At 41.8% G+C, this 19,178-nt stretch overlaps 1 protein-coding gene across 1 annotated transcript in view; it reads right to left on the bottom strand.

The window, feature by feature from the left end:
* Positions 1–19,178, bottom strand: part of arb2a (ARB2 cotranscriptional regulator A) — a 158,115-nt gene that overhangs the window by 92,674 nt on the left and 46,263 nt on the right. Inside the window, exon 7 of the mRNA XM_003452666.2 lies at positions 3,647–3,862. Coding sequence (XP_003452714.1) covers positions 3,647–3,862 — 216 coding nt within the window. The remainder of the gene's footprint in view (positions 1–3,646; positions 3,863–19,178) is intronic.

Below are 19,178 nucleotides of genomic sequence, written 5' to 3'. Positions count from 1 at the left end.
TTTAAATGTTTTGAGCTATGCCAACTATTACAGTAGCATATATTGCAATTCATTAACTGAGCTCCTAGATGCAAACAATGACCTCGGCTGATTGGTGTGGACCGCTACAACTAGAGATAATGGGCCTTTAGAAGCAAAAGATCAAAAAGATCAGTAGTAGAAGAACCCTAGGTAAAATATGTCACCAATAAATTAAAGATAAAAATTCTCTTAAAAAAACAAACTAACCTCCAGTTGCCACTATGGCATGTCTATAACAAGTGAAAAATATTAGAGAAGACCAAAAAGATATCATGGTAACAACTGAAGTTGCAGTGAAGCTTATACAGCAAAAGTAAAGGAACAGAAGGGATAGCCTCAGTCTGAAACCCTAAATTCCTCTTGGAGTGAGGGCCTCTCTTTCTCCCTCTCTTTCTCAATATTTAAGAAATGTACAGCGTTGAAAGGAGAAACATAAAAACACGAAAATAGAAAGAAGGAAAAGCATTCAAGTCATTTATAAAAATAAGTGGTGCTTAAAGAAAGGCGAAGCTCTGTTTTTTGTCCTCTTTGCTCTTTTTTCCCCTTCTTCTTTCCAGGGCCTGCTGGCCTAATCCCAGCCAGCCAGCCTTGGGTGAACTCTTTGGAAGCTTCTTAAGCCTATGAATGTGCCTTTTGTTCCTGCCATTCCTCCGCTTGGCTGACAGAAAATAGCTAACTGGATTACTGCTAAAATTCAGAGTAAAGTGAACTCCCAAACTTCTATATGGTTAAGTGCTAAAAAAGTACCCCCCACCCGCTTCCCTCCAGTATCCTCATCAGCATCCCTCCGATCAGACTTTCTATCCCTCCATGCCTCCCTCTGCCCTCTCTCTTTTTCTTTCTCCTCTATCAACATCCCCCTAAACATGGCCCATTGGTGTGTGATCTAGAGGAGCAGAGAAGAGAAGGATTAGATAAGGTTGAGAGGTTGCACACTATGAACCCAAGGCTAAAAAGTAAGAATCCTAAAAGCAGTTAAGAGCTTACCAATGTGTGTAAGGAAGCGTATTAATCAACTCAACTCTATCAGTGGGCTGCTGTGTATTTGTATGTATCTGTCAATCTTTGTGAGTCAACTGGAAGGAAAAAAAGAGATGATAAACTGTAATTTCAGAAGCGTCACAAAGATAAACTCAGAGCAAGACAGGTGTTATTTCAAGCTTAAGGTGCTTCTTCTGTCTTGTTGGGTGTCATGATATTGCCAGGACTAGAGGCCTATAGTTTGAATGTGTGTCTTTCTGAATGGCTGTGTGCAGGTGGTCTGCCAGCCCAGCGGGAGTTAGACTGTGAGGTGTAGCGAATACAAAGGTTGGTGAGTGAGTGTGTCTTGGGTGGGTGGTGTATAAAAAAAAAGATGAAAACAGCCCTGCTAAAGAGGTTTGATTTGATCCACCACCCACCCTGACCAACAGAGTTGAAGGAAAAAAGTGCACACAAGCACACACAAACACACAATATCAGTTCTCTTTTCACCTTCTTTACTCTTTTGTTTGCCGGTATGTGTGAGCCTTTACATATCTCCATGTGTGCATGTGACAGCTTACTCTTAGGATGAGCAGTGGAGTAGTGATGCGGCGAAGGGAGGGGGTGGACAATAAAGGCGAGGTCATACACGCTAACATCCTGCTCACTTCTGGGTCAAAGGTCAAAATTCAAGAGGCACCAACACAGATCCTAACTGCTCACTCGTTAATCGTGCAAAGACAAGTATATTTAGCAGCAAAATCAAAGTCCTGCTCAAGGTGAGTGAGTGAGCAAGTATGATACTGCTTTGTGAAGTGCTAAATCAATTAGCAATAGACTTCAGTTGCCTACAGTTTAATAGTTGAATAAAAAAGGAAGTCAACATTGTGCTTGGTTTGAATGGAAGGTTTTCTTTTCCTTTTTTGGGGTCATTAATTTTGTCGTCTGTCCTCGCTTTCATCTTGTTGGGATGGAGAATGTGAAGACTGCTTCATACTGCCTCCCCTCAATATATCTGACTGTGACCAGCATGCGTCACTGGGTAAGCAAGCAAAGCTGAATATAAGGACACAGAAATAATACTGCAGCTTACTTGTAGTTAAAGGAAAAACTTGTTTGGGAGTGTAGTTCTGATCTAACTCTGCTAACATTACTTAGCGGTAAAGATCTCAGGCAAGAGGATGACAACAGAAAAAGAAGATAAGCATACAAGTAGATAGAAAAAAATTGAAATGGAGAAAGCAAGAGATCAGTTCATGATATGAAAATCATTCAAGCTTCAGCAGATACATGTGGTATACAGCTATAAAATAAATCAATATAGAGCTGACAGTAGATGCGGGTTTGTTTGGCACCATTATTAGAAATGACACGATGGATCATTTACAAAGATCTTCATGTCAGTGAGTGAGTTCATCGCTTGTATGATGAGGAAAGCAGCACACATGCAAAGTCTGATAGAGTAAGAGAGGACAGCAGCTAATTATACCTTATTAGAGCGTGTATAAAGGTACTGCTGGAAGGGTGGGGGGTGAGAAAAAAAGCCCGTGATGACAGCTCACACACCGCCCGCTAGTCCCACAGCAGCCCTAACTCTTGTCAGACACCAGAGAGTGACGTCTTTCACACGCAGACACATGCACATACACTTACACACATGTACAAACACCTACCCACACACACAAATGTACATCCATTGCTGCGATGCTACTGCCATCAACCAAATGAAGACTCATATAATCATTGAGGGCGCTTTGCCTATATGAGACCCAGCCATGGAGTATGACCTTAATTTTTAAGATTTTACATAATGACAAATTAAAAAAAAGAAAAAGATAATTGGGCTGGACCCTGTTCAAGTGGCCAATGAATATTAAATTTGTCGGCAGGGGTCAAACAGAAGACATCAGAAGGTTTATGCAATGGGTCACTTCTTTTGTTTGACCACAAGGTAAACTGGCCAAGCTAGGCGCCTCGAGTGCTGCATATGAGCATGTGTGTGTTTATGTGTATTTGTATGTGTATGCATATGCGTATGTGTATGATTAAGGGGTGCACAGTCAGTGTTGCACGATAAGAATGTTGCAGTGTGTTTGCACAGTGTGTGTTAGGGAGATAATAATCCCAGCGGTCAACAAGAGTGAAGGGCCAGAGCTGCACTGACCAGCCCACCATCTGAGAGGGGGAAAAAAAGTGAGGGGAAGAGGGGGAGGAAGAAGGAGAAAGGGAGGTAGCCATGTGGTTAACACTTGCTCACTGAGAGGCGACTGGAGAACAGCCAACCTCTTCACACACAGGCTGACCACACAAGAGCCTCTCTTTCTCCCTCTGCCTTCCATCCTCCCTTCATCCCTTGTTACCTAACATATCCTTCCCTCACTTCCTTAGCTAGCTTCCTCCTCCCCGCTCCTCCTTGCCACATTTGTCTTTCGAAACTTAGCCAAATTCCTCCAATCCATTTTCTCACCTATGTCTTGCCTCCTACCTCCTCCTACGACCCTAGAACTGTCACTCTGTCCACCTCCACCATCAAGTCTACTTTTCATCAACATCTATCATCTTTTCCTCCAGCACTGGCTCTGCAAACACTTCCTTCCTGCCATCCTTTTCTTTCTTCTCTTTCCTCTCTCCATACCTTCATCGCCTCCTCTTTCGGACTTACTCGTATAGGAATCCGTTCTGTCTCAGTCTCTCTTTGTGGGTTACGGTATTTCTCATAAAATTCCTTCTTCTTTTTGCCCTCTTTATCGTCTTTGCGCTCCCTCTTTTCAGCGGGTTCGTCGGAGGTCTCCGTCGGAGAGGGCAGGGGAGACTTTGTCGATTTTTCCACTTCCAAATAGTTCTCATTGGGGTTGAGCACCATCACGCCATAGCCCTCCTAAAACAAATAGGAAACATACATTTGTGGGTTAAATCCAAGGCACGAGCATCGACAGATAGTGACCTTAAAGTGTTAAAAGTGTTGGATATTTTATCCGTTAACACTATAACTATATGGTATTTGACTATTTCCGATTTACGTAAACCTTTTGAAAATAAAATATTTGTAAAAGAAAAAATAGAAATACAAATAGAGGCGATAACCTTTAATCTGCATTTATTTCTATAATATATCAATAAATAGATGCATCTTTATAGATGTGTATAGACAGAAACATATGTGTGATAAGGGTGTAGATTTTTGTTTCCTCTTTTTTCTTAGTTTAATTTCCAGATTTTTAGTTTCCAATATGTTGAGGTGTTTCGGTTATTTAGTTTTGTTTTGTCTCCATGATACAATTATGAACTGAATTAAAAAGTGATGAGAATTTATTGCTTTTTAGAACATGTTTCTTTTCTTTTCTTTTTTTCTTTGAGAAAAATCTGATAGTCCCCTTGTCAGACCGACTAGGTAAGTAAACAGCAATATAAATGTAACAATGCAGAGTAAAACTACAAGAAAAAGAAGCTCACAAACATTTCTGTGTAATCTTGGTCTGGTAGTGGTTCGTAGTCTTTAACAAAGAGCCCAGCAGTGGATCTTTATGAGCAAATAATACCAACACGACACTTAAAAGACACAGATTGTGACATGACTCGGTGAAAAGATGCAAATCCAGACTGAAAGAAATGGCAGCGAAGGAGATAGAGGAGAGAATGTCACTGCAGGGACAAGCCTGAGGAGTAACTAGGGGATTGGAATTCAGTGATGGTGGTTTCAGTAAGTGAGTAGCATTTAGTGACTCCAAAGGCCATGTGTCACTTAATATCAAACCCAATCGATCCTATCATCACTCAGTGAAAGGGTTAGCTACAAATGTAAATATGGCTTGAAACTTCTGCAGGCAGCACCACAGATAAAAGTTGCATTACGAAAAAAACCTTAAGAAAGAATTATGGTTGTCACGTGAAAAGAAAATATTTGATTTACATAAAATGCCACAATAGTAAGGGCTTAAAAAGACTGGGAAAAGGGGAAGAAAGAGCCTATGTGGTTATTAAAAAAGAGAATAACAGAAGGGATGTGCTGCTATATGCACACTGTAGAGGAAAGGAAGTTTTTTTTTGTAGCCTAGTGACTTCTTCAACTTTGAAGCCATTTTAATTAACTGTGTTTATTGTCCTAAGCACTCTGAAACTAAAGCAGGAAATGGATGGATTCCTGTTTCACTTTGGGCTGGCTTTTCACACACAACCCCCATTGTGAACACACACACACACACACACACACACACACACACACACACACACACACACACACACCACACACACACACACACACCCCAAGGCTTAAACTTATGGGTGCAGGACTTTCCAACTGCACACTAATACAGACATGAACACTAAACTCTGGAACACGAAAGATATGTGTGTGACAAAAAGACCTTTAGGAGTTCTAAGAGAGGCAACTTCACCGGGCTTCCCCACAAATCGCCGTCACACACACTGCCTCCTCACAGCGACATGTCGTCTATTCCTTAATAAGTGTTATTGCAATGTGCATGTCTTTTGTTGACGCAGCATGTGTGTGTCCCCCCTGTGCATATTGACATCAAACCTGCCACACACCCTTTCCCTTAGCACTTACCATGTGTTGACAATGGCGACTGACACTTTCTCACGTCTTCTGATTATTAAAATTAATCTTACGCTCACTCTTATTCAAATTCAGACAAGGTTCTTCTCTTCTATACATATTTTTAATAGAAAAAACATTGTGTGAAGAAAGCCAGACATTACTAAATAATTAATTATTATATGTTATGTATGTACATTTTTTTTTTAACTTATTAGCTTTTACATTTTAAACACCACAGTAAATATATTTAGAAAATTTAATTTGTGCTAAACATAAATTTTCTTCTATGGTACATACTTCAGTTCAGTTTTGCTTTTTACTACAAGGCATAACAAGTCTGACATTAATGTAGGAAGTGGTTTATATTAAAAAAATATATAGATGATGCTTTAAAATCTGTATTTAAACACTTTCTATGTGTGTGTATATGCATGTACTACATAAGTAAAGTTTAAGAGGTAATAAATGAGTTTCTATCAGTAAGATTAAATTTAGGCTTCAGACATCACAGAGACATCTGCACGCAAGAAGTTTAGACACACCAGAACACATTCAAACAGATGAATTACCAGATGAAAAAAACAACAGAAGCGGGTGAGGGTAAAAGAGAGCAGTGAAGACAGAGAGATATACAGATGGATTATAAAACGATAAGACCGAAATAGACAGAGAAGGAAGGAGAAACAGAGAGATGTACTCTAGGCCGATAGACACCAGCTTTGTGCCACTGCCCACTGGTGGTAGTCTGATAAAATAACTGACAAGACCAGTTCAGCGTATGGGAACAATTTCATTACTAAAAACTAATACTAATTATATTATGAACAATTTTCAGGGTAATACACTGCAGTACATCAAAATCATCTAATAGAATCTGAATAATATACATGAAATAAAAAGATCAATCTTTATCATATTATCATCTTTAAAATACAACCGAGAATGTGCAAGCTCTGTAAACTTAAAATTTATGGCAGTGTTATTGGATTAGATTGGATGATGGTTAACAGGTGTCTCTTATAAAGTCTAACATGGCTGGAGGAGAAGAATACAAATCTAGACTGAAAGATATGAAACATTTGTAAAATGTGCTTTTCACATATAAAGTCTATAAAACAACATGAGTCCAACGGGGCTGCCCATTTTTCTCTTAGCTAAATCCCAGTTCACAAGGCCAAAAGTTAATGGTTTAGCAACAGTGGTGCACGTGTTCTAATGGTAGCCCTATGGCTTATAACCCTTTTCAGCCTTCAGTGCTCTTACCCCAACTCTTACTGGTCAATAATGCTCCCCAGACTTAAACACACAAATGTCAACCTCAAGTAGCCCAGTTCTGAGCCTTTAGTGTCCTTATGGTAACCCCAAGTGCCCTGTAGCCTTTGCTTTGGAGAGGTAGCAACACCTACCCAACCTAACATTACTAACCCCCTTTCAGTTGGCCAGTCACCCAGAAGAACATTGCTGTAAAGGCGACCAGTGTCGTTGGCGTTCTTAGTCTGGAGGAGCTGGGCCGCCGAGTTCACCTCTATGTCGGAAACCATCATTCATTTGAACACTAAGAGGTCTGCTTTGATGTCACGGCAACAGTGCTTTCCCTGTCCAGTCACTTCCTCCTCTTATTGTTGTCTCCATCAAGAAAATATATGACTCTGAGCTCTGCGGGTGAAGAGAACAACTGGATTTTTTTGTGCTTATTTTACTTTAATAGAATTAATTTTAGGTTCGATTGTACTTTTTTTCCTTATGTGAAATATTTGTAACTTCCTCCTACAACTAATTACTATGACTGGATATACTAAATTCACTTCCCTAGAAAATACATGTTTTGTAAGAAAAATAGGGTATTCAAATTAAAAAGCAGAGTATCAATGATGTCCTCACGTATCACAGAATTAGTTTCTCATAAGAAGCTGTTTATCATCCAAATGTGTGCGGCTTTTTTTGTGAAAACCAAATATATGGAGATATGTCATTCTGTCTTTTCGCAGCTTCTCAGCTACCGCTAAGTCCGACTACTCCCCATCATTCACACACCACCCGGCCGTGGAAAAAGTGATCTTTGTATTGTGATGTGCTGTCAAAGTGTGAATCTTACACAAATGCACATTGCCAAACCTTGGGTCACCCTGCCTTTTTATCACTAAATCTCTCTCACACACATTGCTAACACTAGGTCACTCCCTTTGTCCTACACGAGCACACACTGTCTCGAAGAAAACAGACAGAGACTCGTACGCTCCTCTAGAATTCGGTCAGTCTTCTCTTTCTGCTGTAGTATGCAGCCTAAGTCTCTTCCCATGCCCCGCAGGTGCCCCTGTGCCACCACCACACTGAGCCCCTGCCCTGGGGCCAGCGGTCAAGAGGATCACCCCGACCCCTGTGAGAGGGGGGGCACCCCGACCCCATCACCTCACTCTGGATGCTCCTTAGCTCTCCTTTGTCGGCCTGTCCCGCACCAGATAGCACAACAAAGGCTGCCGCTGCTACGGAAACCAGGGCTCGTCTCATCATCATGATGAAACCTCCATCATCTCATCAAACAAAGCAATGTAAACCGCTTTAAATGCAAACACTCCCTTTCGTGTGCAAGGTATTAAGAATAAGTAATAATAATATAAAATATACATACATATTTATATATATATATATATATGTATATAGAGGATGTGATTGTAATTTCTGATGAAATATTATCCAATAACATCTTATGATGGCTCTATAGAAAAATAGTTGTGCCTCCTGTCCACTCTTTCCCTCTAGTCATATTATTTAAAAAGAAAGTGGATAGTGTTTGTGTGTGTGTTTGTGTGTGTGCGTGCGTGCGTGTCGACATGTGGGCGAGCGCGAGTGAGAGTAAATAAGGTGTCCCTTTAAGACAGCGGCACCTCTATTTTTCCAGTGGCGTTGTAATGAAATGAAATGTGTCTAATGTGCAGGAGCGGGGACAGAGGCGGCTGGAATGAGAGGGTGTTTCATCTGTGCGTGTGGGGCTCCACGAAGCTTTGATGTGAGAGCTCTCATGTAGTGAGCAGGGCTCTGGGCACAAGGAAAAGGACAGCACTTGACAGGTACAAAGCATGGCTGATAGCGGTCACGGGTGCATGCAGTGAGGGAAAGTGGATGGTATAGTTGTGTGAATTGGAGGGTCTATGTGTTGTAGGTGTATTGTTTGGTGAACAGGAGCAAATAAATGTTCTTCTTCCTGTTGCACTTGTATATTAATGCATTGATGTGTGCGTGTGCATGCAATTTACATCTCAAGAATTAGTCTGCAATCTACGGTGTCCAGTGAAATTGGCCCTTAGGCAGCTTACATTATTAGTTTTCTGTCAGGTGGCTGTTAGGATCAGGGCTCTTACAATCAAGTGGCTCAACAGCCTTCTCTCCACTTCCTTGTTCCAGCAATATGCAGCCCCCCGATTCGCTACTGTGGCTTGACTGACAAGAGGGAAAGGGTCAACCAGCGTGGCATACCCAATAAGATGAGAACAAGGGGAGGGATGACTGCAGGACACAGTCAGGTTTGAGCGTAACAGGCTGACTGAGGTGAAAGGATAAGTTGGAAAATAAGCATAAGCAAAGCTTTGGTACCACAATCCGTTCACATTTCACTTACTAGCGGCTGGAGTGGCTGACAAACACAGCTTTTTGGAAGGATGAAGACAGAGAAAAATGAACAGTTTCTCAATGAAGAGGTACACAGCAGCTGAGCGAGATGGTAATAACAAGTACGCAGTCGTTTGCTCTACCTCTCTGTCAGGGCCACCCTGCTCTGCGTGACCTTGTCTCAGTCTCTACGTGCACAAGCTTTGCATGCAGGGCCTCTTTATCCATTGGATCCCCCTGTTTTTTTTCTCTCTCGCTTTTCCCGCTCCCCCTCTCCCTGAGGTCGAGATACCACACACTTCGCACAGTACTGTCAGATTAAGTCACGGTGCCCCTTTCTCATTTAACACAGCACCCGTCTGAGACCCCCAGCCCACCCCTCCCCATACCCACAAACCACACAGCTATAGTTTTTTTCTGAGAACAGAAGGGTGGGAGAGTACTTACTGTACCACAGGGGCTATGAAAACATGTGGATCTTAGAGGGGATGTGAGAGGGGATGAGACGGGATTGTCATCAGCTTGTCAGCCGAAATCAATCAAGCTCTTGATTAGACGAGATAACCAGACGGTCATGTAAGCGTTTGCTGGGGAGACCTAATGTCCTTAAATATTATTTTATAGGGTCTTTCTTAAAAAGGCCAAGCAGAAAGGTAGTAGAAAAAAATGCATCATAGGTTGTCAAGTTGTCATTGACCTAAATGCAGTTGCCTAAATTACAAGAAATAAATATGATTTAGTGTTTGACTTGCTTCTTCTTAGATCATCTGTTTAAGCCCACATCCTTGCATGTTTAAGAAATCAAGTGAACAGCACACATAAATGTGTACAGAAAAAGTAAGACAAACTGGAGCTTCATCTCACCATCTGCCCTCCCGAGTTAATTTTGAACAAATCACCTACTGCATGGGTTTCTCCTCTCATAAAAAGAGTACACATTTAATTAAGTTTCCCTAAATTCAACTTTTCACTTCAAGTTCAAAGACTCGCTTCTGCTAATGTAGTCGTACACTAATTCAGCCAAAGTAAATAAGTCTGTGGTAATGATTATCTTTTTCTTGATCTTAATGAGCACAAATAGTTTAGGTCAGAATAAGAAGCTAACCTTTTGAGCTAGTCAAGTAGTTGTGTCTGTAATAAGCAGCAGGGTTTTTAACCTTGGCTTGGATGTCTGGGTTCATTTGGATATTGTTTATATGTGGAGTTGAATATTTATAAATGAGTTCAAAGTGGAGCAGTGGGGTGGAGGAAGTGAAGAGAATAGTGCAGCTTCTGATCCCTCATGCCTTTGCTTCTTTTTATGCTCAAATTTACATTTCTTTCTCTCCGTTTCACTCTTCCTGTCTCGTTCCTCCCGACCCGACTATTTTCAGCACCTTTGTGAAAGAACAGATATAAAAACACGCAGAAACTGTTGGGTAACTCACTCGCTGAAAAGCCAGTTTATGTGTCGGTTATTTACCACACTCAATCTGAATTTATCCAGCCAATATCCATGCTCAATGGTTGATCAAACATCAGAATGGCTAGGCAGAAACTCTGACACATAAAACACACACACACAGATTTCACAGGCCTGCTTCATCTGCTCTCAGCACGACATGCAGAAGGAGGTGTAGAGTTGGGGGTGGGGGTTGCTAGATTGGGGGTGGATGTAGCATTAATCACCGTCCAGGTGGAAATTGTCAGAGCTATCGATTGTGCAAGTAAATGTTACACAAGTCATTTGTCAACTTTTTCCCTTTTTTTTCTTCTTCTTTCTTTAAAGAAGAGCACGCCATTGGTCAAGACACTGATCTATAATAACAAAAAGAGTTTTTGCAATCTCTGCTACTTTAAATGTTAAACCAGCTGCAACAGAAATTAATATTTCCAGAATCCGTTAATATTAGACCAACACACATGTGTTTGCCACTGAAAAGAAAATACAGTAAGCAGGAAGAGTCCTCAACCCGCAGAGGGAAAGCTATGGGGAAATAAATACAGCAGGCTTACTCTGATGCTGTTAGCATTTTGATTTATATATTCTATATTGTCTCCCCTAAGCATACACATGTATTTTTAATGAGGGCACAGAGAGATATAGATCATGGAATGATAGGTGCCTCCCTTTCCACCCACCTAACTATTTAATGTATAAATCAGGGGGGGAGGTGAGGAGAGCGGGAAGAGCTGTGAGGCTACAAAAAGAGAAGACAGGAGGAGTGGAAGTGTCCCTGGAGCAACCCTGAAGTTATTGTCCTGAAGGCCACTAACAATAAAAAGAAGAAAGCCAAAGCTTGAGTTCAATAGGGTAAGAAAGGAAGGAATGTAATGACAAATTAAAAAGAGATGTTTATAATCCTGATGTTTATAAAAAGTACAAAAAACAACCCCAACAATCTGCAATTACAATGAAACATCAATTTCTGTCTTTCAGTTTAACTAAAGTAAAGAAATTCCCCAGCCATGTGAATTCCAAAAGACACGCACTGTCAGTGAATGTTTCTACTTTACCATCTGGACAGGTAGTTGATACATGAACACACGCAGTGGGTGCGAGACGCATGGCCATATGTACAGACTGAGCCAGCTGGGGTCAATGGCAGGACAGATCTAAACATTTTAGACACATGTATGCACGCATGCACATACACAGACCTAGGCACACAGCCTTTACACAAACACATCCAAATCATCCATCCAACTATACTCTTCCCCTTTATCCTTATCAGAGTCACATGCAAATCATGTAGCAGCAAAATATTCTACCCTAAGTTCAGATTTTGACTGATCAGCGGTGTTGAAAAAATGTGTAAGAGTCCTTCACTAGGTGTCACATACCAATAATCAGCAGTGTAAGACTTACTAATAGCAATCTCACTGAACATCACAGAACCACTATGATCTCGGTGGGTCAAAGGTCAGAGAACATTCCCAACACCCCTGGACTTTTACTGTGATCTAGTAAAAGGCCAAAGAAGAGCTGCAGTGAGAACTGGTGGTCCTGGCGATGTTGCTATGTGAGCTGTGTTAGATATTTCATGTTAAGTGTGACCTTTCATGAGATTAAATTTTCAGTTCTATATGTGTAAAATATTCATTTCTATTTGCAGTGATATTGTACGCCGTGGATTATAACAGAGTACCCATCAGCAATAAAGGCCACAGTATTAGCACACGGACCCACAACTATAGTGACACACTCCAACCGCTCAAAAGTCTGACCTCTCTCTAAGTGGAGCTGCACCACAGGTCCAGGAGTCACGGGAGGTCGCTACAGCCAATCACAAGCTGTATTTGAAGTGTGAAGGGTAAACACTATGGCTGGCCTGTCCTGCCATTTACTCTGCTTATTTTCACAGCATGTAACCTAGAAAAGCGGTTGCAGAGAATATAGCATATCTGTGAGCGTGCGTGTGTGTGTATGCATCTATATCTGTGTTCCAGCACATTTTCCATGGTGTCATTACCACATGGCAGGGTTTATGCTTCAGAGCACACACATGGAGCTACGCAATCCCCGTCATCCTCTCACCACACAGCCAAATACACACGGAGATATACATGCTGTGGTAACAAAGTAAACCATACATTAACCTGACGCAACCTTCAAAAGCGGTTGAAAGCAATTAACTATAGAAAATCAAAAAAATCCCCTTTCGCCTCAGAGCTTTCTCACACACAGACCACCCTCAACCCCACCACCGCCACAATCCTTACTAGAAGCCCTTTCAATTCTACTACTTTTTTTTTTTTAAGACCACCTGTTGTCTATTATTTTTACATACAGCTTTTCTCATAAATCATAACACTGGGTAATTAATCAAGCTGTCAAAACAGTGACCGAAGGTCACCTGAAGGGGTCGGAGGTGGTTACAGGGCCGATGGAGGTCAGGGTCACACCACATTCCTCATCTTTAAGTTGGGACGGGATAGGGGCTAGGCAAACAAAAGCGAAAGCAGATGGGGGGTAGGGGGGGTGGGCAGATGAAAAAGAGAGCTAGGGAGACGGTGAGAGTGAGAGAAAGAGAGTGAGAGAGGGGAGAAATTGACAAAGAAAAGTGAAAGAAGCTGTCAGCTGCCTACAGATGAAGACAGGGGAGGCGATTCTGAGAAGGGAGACATCACATGAAGAGGTGGAAAAAAGGGAAGAGCCATGAAAAAAGAACAAAAGAAATCTGCAAAATGTTTCTACTGTATAGACCTGAAATTGGCTGCAGAGAGAAGAAAGAGAAAAGAAGGAGGTAGAGCGATGTGCCTTCCTCGATGAGAAAATAAGAAATCAGCTGTCGAAGTATGATTGTTATCTCGTCCTTTTTCCTAGTGCGTGTGTGTGCGCGCATGTGTGTGCCCGCACGTGTATGTGTGTGTGTGTACACGTATAGGTGATGAGGCAGACTGATATCTTTCTCAGAGGAGTATGTATCGGTGTCTCAGCGTGTTGAGAGTCAGTTCAGAGAAAGGACCATGGGCCTGGAGTGGCATGTCACCGATTCCACAATTCACACTGCTGATTAGATCACACTGATTAGGAAGGGACGCGCGCGCACACACACACACACACACACACACACACACACACACACACACAAACATACACATGAATACAGTAAATACCCACAAAATGACCACAAAAACCCCCCAAACAAACACAAATCTACTGTCTTTTCTAAAGTTATTGCTGTGGCCATGTCTTTATCAGGCTAGTTAGATCTTCAACCACAAAATCAGTCAACCTATTACGCTGAGCATGAATCTGTAAAGCGAAGGTTAGGAATCACCACGCTCAGTAGGTGCGATGAAAGACTGGGACAAACAACCAGAGTGAACGAGAAAGGAAAGAAGAAAGGAAGAATTTAAAAAGTGCAAATGCCGTGGAACTCTTCACACTATGTTTGAGTCCCCCTTCCCTGCGTCAAGCATGAATTCTCAGGCGTGGCTTGCGCTATCAAAAACATCACTCTTGAATGAGGCACCGACCATTGCGCAAAATTAGCTGTCACCCTTTCCTCAAAATCTTTGTTAATCTTGTTTCCAGTGTTTGCGGATTTATCAGCACATGCATCAATGTCAGCTCCTTGGTTACTGAGCCGCAATACTTGGGAGAAGATATAATTAAAAATGTTTGGGGTGTGGGGGGCAGAAGGGGATGGCTGCTGCAGAGAGCGAGAGTGCTAGGAAAGACGGGGCGGAGTGGTGTCTGGGAGGAGGAAGGTGAAGTCTTCCCTTTCGTCTCATGCTTTCCCCTGGGAGCCCGTGGAACACAAAGCCACTGATAACAGACAAACGGGCCTGGCTGTGCCTCTCTTCCTCTCCCTCTCTTCCTCACTTTCTAGTATCACAGAGGTCAGCATGTCACCATATCTCTTAATGACACTAGTTCCACTGATCTGGCTGTGGTCCGGGAAACTTGTGTCCTTGTTAACAGCTACCTGACACAAAGGAAAACAGCAACTAAATGCATTTATCAAGCGAGCCTTAACAATCTGATAGACAACTAATCCATCTAGAGGGTTTTATACATGGCTCTCATGCCGACGTGGGGCTTCATCATGAGCTCTGCTTCAGGGAGAACCACAGTGGATAAATAAATAAAAATAAATTAGAAACAGATACTTTGTGCTACTGGAATTGTGTGATTATTTAATTATCTGTTTGCATGTTCGCTGACTTAAACTAAAACAGTTTGACATCTGGAGGGGCGGTGATGAATTACACTGTGCCACCGCAGCTTGATCCTTGATATATTTCCAGCACATCTCTTATTATCATGTGGCTTTTCAAAAAGCATCACTTGCCCATCCAACTCGTGTCAAGGGAAAAGGGACATCATGCATTTGAAATTCAACATGCAAGTCCTCACACATACAGATACTACCCACACCCGGCACACATATACACACACACTCATACGAAACCGCACACGCGCTTGTGGAAGCGCCATTGTGATGCTGAGACATCCCAGAGAGCCGTGCCACCGTGCCAGCAGGTTTCAGGGCTGTATGGATGGAGCTCCGTCCTTAGACATGAAAGCTCCAGAGGGTGTCAGACACATGTTTTAAACATTGCACATAAATGCAAATTCCTTAAGGTATGAAATAATACCTACAGTTCTGGCCCTCTGACCTCCCAAAATTAAGGCGTTGAAGAATGCGGCAACTTTGTGCCCCTAAGTGTAAATATCTATCACAGGTAATAAAAAAAAGAAACAGCAAAGACTAAATATATTTAAATTCAGAATCTAATGTGAGGAATAAAATACAGCCGGGGTATGTTTACCAGTGTGTTGCAACACCTTTTCTTTCAATGATACACTGTAAGTGTTTGGAAACTGAGGAGACTGATTGCTGCAGCTTTGAAAAAATACTGTCCAATTCTGCAGGGCCTGCTTTATCATATTTATATTATAGTTTGGCAACGTCTTACTGAAATAAGCAAGGCTTACGCATATGATGCTGCTAAAAGGCTGTACCCAGATAACAAGCTAGCTTCCTCTCCTCTCTATCCTAGAGGACGTGGAAAGAATTTCAAACTTAGCTGACAGTTTTCCACTTTACATTAGTCCAACTTAACTGAGCTGCAGTATACAATATACATTTCATATACAATTTTAAGTTGCATACGTTCACTGTCAGTAGTTTAAAAATGGTTCTAAACCCACATTAAAGATACGTGTCGGCTTTTAATGCAGCGCTATCTGAAGAACAAAAAGAACCACAATAAAGTCCTGGTTATTGATGTAGTAGATTGTGTAGAAACTTATCTATACTCTCTAAATCTTTTAATGATAATGTAAATGATGAAATCCCCACATTATTCACATTGAGAAACATTATTCCTGGGGCGCCCATATAGCTCACTGGGTTGAGGGGGCGACCCGTGTGAATTTACTGCTTGTCTTCCCTTGGCTCTTTCTCCCAGCTTTCCTATCATAATAAAGACTAACAGCCTAAAATCTAATATTTAAAATAAAGAAACACTGTCCATAACATTATACCTAACTATTTGCCCATGCATTTCTTTATCTTTACTTCAAAGTACAGATAGCATGCTCTTTTGATAGCCACTCATGATACTAATATGCATTCAGTTCACCTAATTAGTTGTGATATGTTCCATCGGGTGCTTCTGTTACCTTTAAACAACTGTTCGAGTCTTTTGATTACCCAGTGTCAGCTTTATCAAAAGGAGCCGGTGGCATCAAATTGTCAAGGAAATATAAGGTTTATTTGATTTCCAAATCACTACTGTTTTTTCCCCAATTTAAATATTACAGTTCCACATCATAGTCAGCGCTGAAATAAAAGCCAAAAAAACAGAACTCATTGCTCTTCGTCACAAGAATATGGCTGTCCAGTGGCAGAGGCTTTTTACACTACAGCCCCAGCCTTAACCTCTCACCATGGTTGATACAACATGTCAACACTGAGAGCACAGCTTTTTTATCCATGCTCACATTTTCTCTTCTTCTATCGTCTTCTGGCTCTTCTTCCTCCCTCTTTTTCTCCTCCATCCAGACCTTTAAGTGCGGTCTGGCAGGTTTGGCTGGGAGGTCGTGTATTCCCCCTCTTCATTAGTGAGAAAATGGACTCTGGTAAACGCTTGTTAAAGCCCTTACCTACACTCTCCCAGTTAATGGGAGTGATCCATTTGTGTCCGTTTCTGCCTGACAAGGCTTTACTGGAAGATTAATAGTGCGGTGTCAGGGCACGGCCACCCTCTGTCCCGTTCTCATTTCCTTTCTTCTGGGATGGACACATGCAATAATGGAGCCCCGTCTTTTGTTGTAACACCGTGATTAGCCAGGGACGGAGAAAAAAAAAGCAAAGGAATGACAGAATGAGAAGAAGAAAGGAGGAGAGGAGACGAAAACAAAAGGAATACAAGAAAAAAAAACCTCTTTCCTTGACATTGTACAAAGGTAGGTTTTAAGGTGGTGAATTACAAGCACTTGACAATAGTAGAGCAATATCATTAATTAATCTCAATGCGGGGTGAAGAGGGATATAATGAATCACTTATGGATATTTCCTCTGTTTTAAGGCAGGATTTATCTTGGTATGATTCAGAGAGGTCTTGATGATGGAATGTATTACAGGAGAAAAAAAATAACAAAAAAAATAGAAAGACTGAGAAAGGGAATGCCAAGGGAGAAATAATAAAGACAGAAAAAAAGACAGCAACTGATAATGAAAGAGAGAAGTGGGGAGAAGTCCTTAAAAAGGCCACCCAGGGTTTCGTCCATCACCCAGGCCTCCAGCCATCCCTCTTCCTTTTGGGGATGACACTGTCAAGTGCTCTGTCCCTTCACTGGCTGAACAGGATAATCACTCTTAATAATTACACAGATATTCCCGGGAAGTCTTCCCTGTCGAGCAAGAGAATCCCGTAGTGTAAGAGGCCTGCCTGGAAAAGTGCCAAATAAATGTAAAATTAAAATCTCTCTTTATTTTGTTTTGTTTTTGTTTTTTTTCTCTTTGTATTTTATCTCCTTGGGTCTTTTCTCTCTGGTGAGTTCTCTGATGGGCAGACCAACAATCTGGTAAACACACAAACAGACACAGAGAGGAGACCTGCATCACAACCCCCTCCTTACTACATCACAGTCAGTGCCAACGGAGAGCAGGGTGTTTCTCAAAGCAGAGGATGGGGGGACTGGGGCTAGTGGTGTCTCATTAAATTCTTGGGATTGTCTAATTGTCTTTCGTGGACCTCTGAGAGACTAGTACATTATACTCATTGCAATTAACTAAACAAAAGAGCCGAACCGCCCAAGCACTAGGGACAAGACTGGCTAGGGGGAGCAAGCTTTCCAGCCAGGACCACTACAACAAAATACAAACACACATATACCAGAAAGAGAGTGCAGAGAAACACTAAAGAACAAGAGAAAAGATATGAAGGAGTGTGAAAAATGAGGGGGAATAAAAGGGGAGGGGATGACTAAGGACTCAGACAGATCTTGGGATTGGCCAGATGTCAGAGTTGGGTGGGAGGTTAGGGTGAGACAGGGTGAGGAAAAAGAGAAGGAGGGTGTCTGTGCTCATTTGAGACGCACCTTTGTGCTGGACCTGTCTTGTTTACTGCACTACAGCTTAGCAGTGCGAGGGTCCTATTCAGGGTGCAGGCCTTTCAGTAGGTACTGAAGGAACCCTTAAGCCCACTTAACTACCATTTTCACACACTCTGCCTGCTCTCCTCTTTGTCCTTGCCTCCATTACATCAAACGCAGGAACAAAGGCGGGGAACAGAAACTGGGGCTGGCAGAATGGCGCCCATCACAAATATTAATTTGAAAAGGTGTTGGAGAGTAGAATCTACTTTTATGCACAAGGACAACTTGGGATTTTTTTTTCCTCTGCCGTGTAGGGGGGCTCTTTGGGGGCCGCAATGAGCTTGGTTTTCAGGCTAAAGGGGAGCTTGAGGACTTGCAGCACAATTATCCAAGAATAAGGGGCTTGAGATGTGGCACACTGCTAAAGACTGAGCACACACAAGCACAGACACATGCACACGTACTGCCTATAAAATATCTTTCTAACACTGGGCCTCATTCATTTGCCAGGGTTATTAGGCAAAGCAACAAAATCAATAAACACTGCTTCTTCTTCATTACTGGTACTCCAGAAAAATACACAGGACACAGATAATTACAAATGCCAAAAATTAACCAAAAAAACGTGAGGTAAGAACAACAGCAACAAAATATCATACGTATACTCAGATCTTTGAAATGGCGCTTTCATTCAGACACACTTCACTGAAGCATATTTGCCGGGAAGTAAATGGGTTTGTAAAACTGACCTTGAATTGACTGGTAGAAAGATAATTGTCTGAACTAGATGTAATCCACAGTCCACCGCTCTTATTGCTATTAATTTGGAAACACACACACACAGATTCACACAGGTGGAAGGCGCATGCGTTTTCTGTGGAATGCAGTTTGCAGTTTTAGTCGGATCACATGAGAAAGCGGGGTGAAAAGTTTATGCTGCCATTACCCATTAAAAAAGAAAAATAAAAGGGTGCATGCCTCGTTCTGACACAA

Source organism: Oreochromis niloticus, linkage group LG12 (assembly GCF_001858045.2).
Source record: "Oreochromis niloticus isolate F11D_XX linkage group LG12, O_niloticus_UMD_NMBU, whole genome shotgun sequence".
NCBI lineage: Eukaryota > Metazoa > Chordata > Actinopteri > Cichliformes > Cichlidae > Oreochromis > Oreochromis niloticus.
The sequence above is the reverse complement of the archived record's forward strand: the minus strand, read 5'-3'. Positions and strand labels throughout refer to the sequence as shown.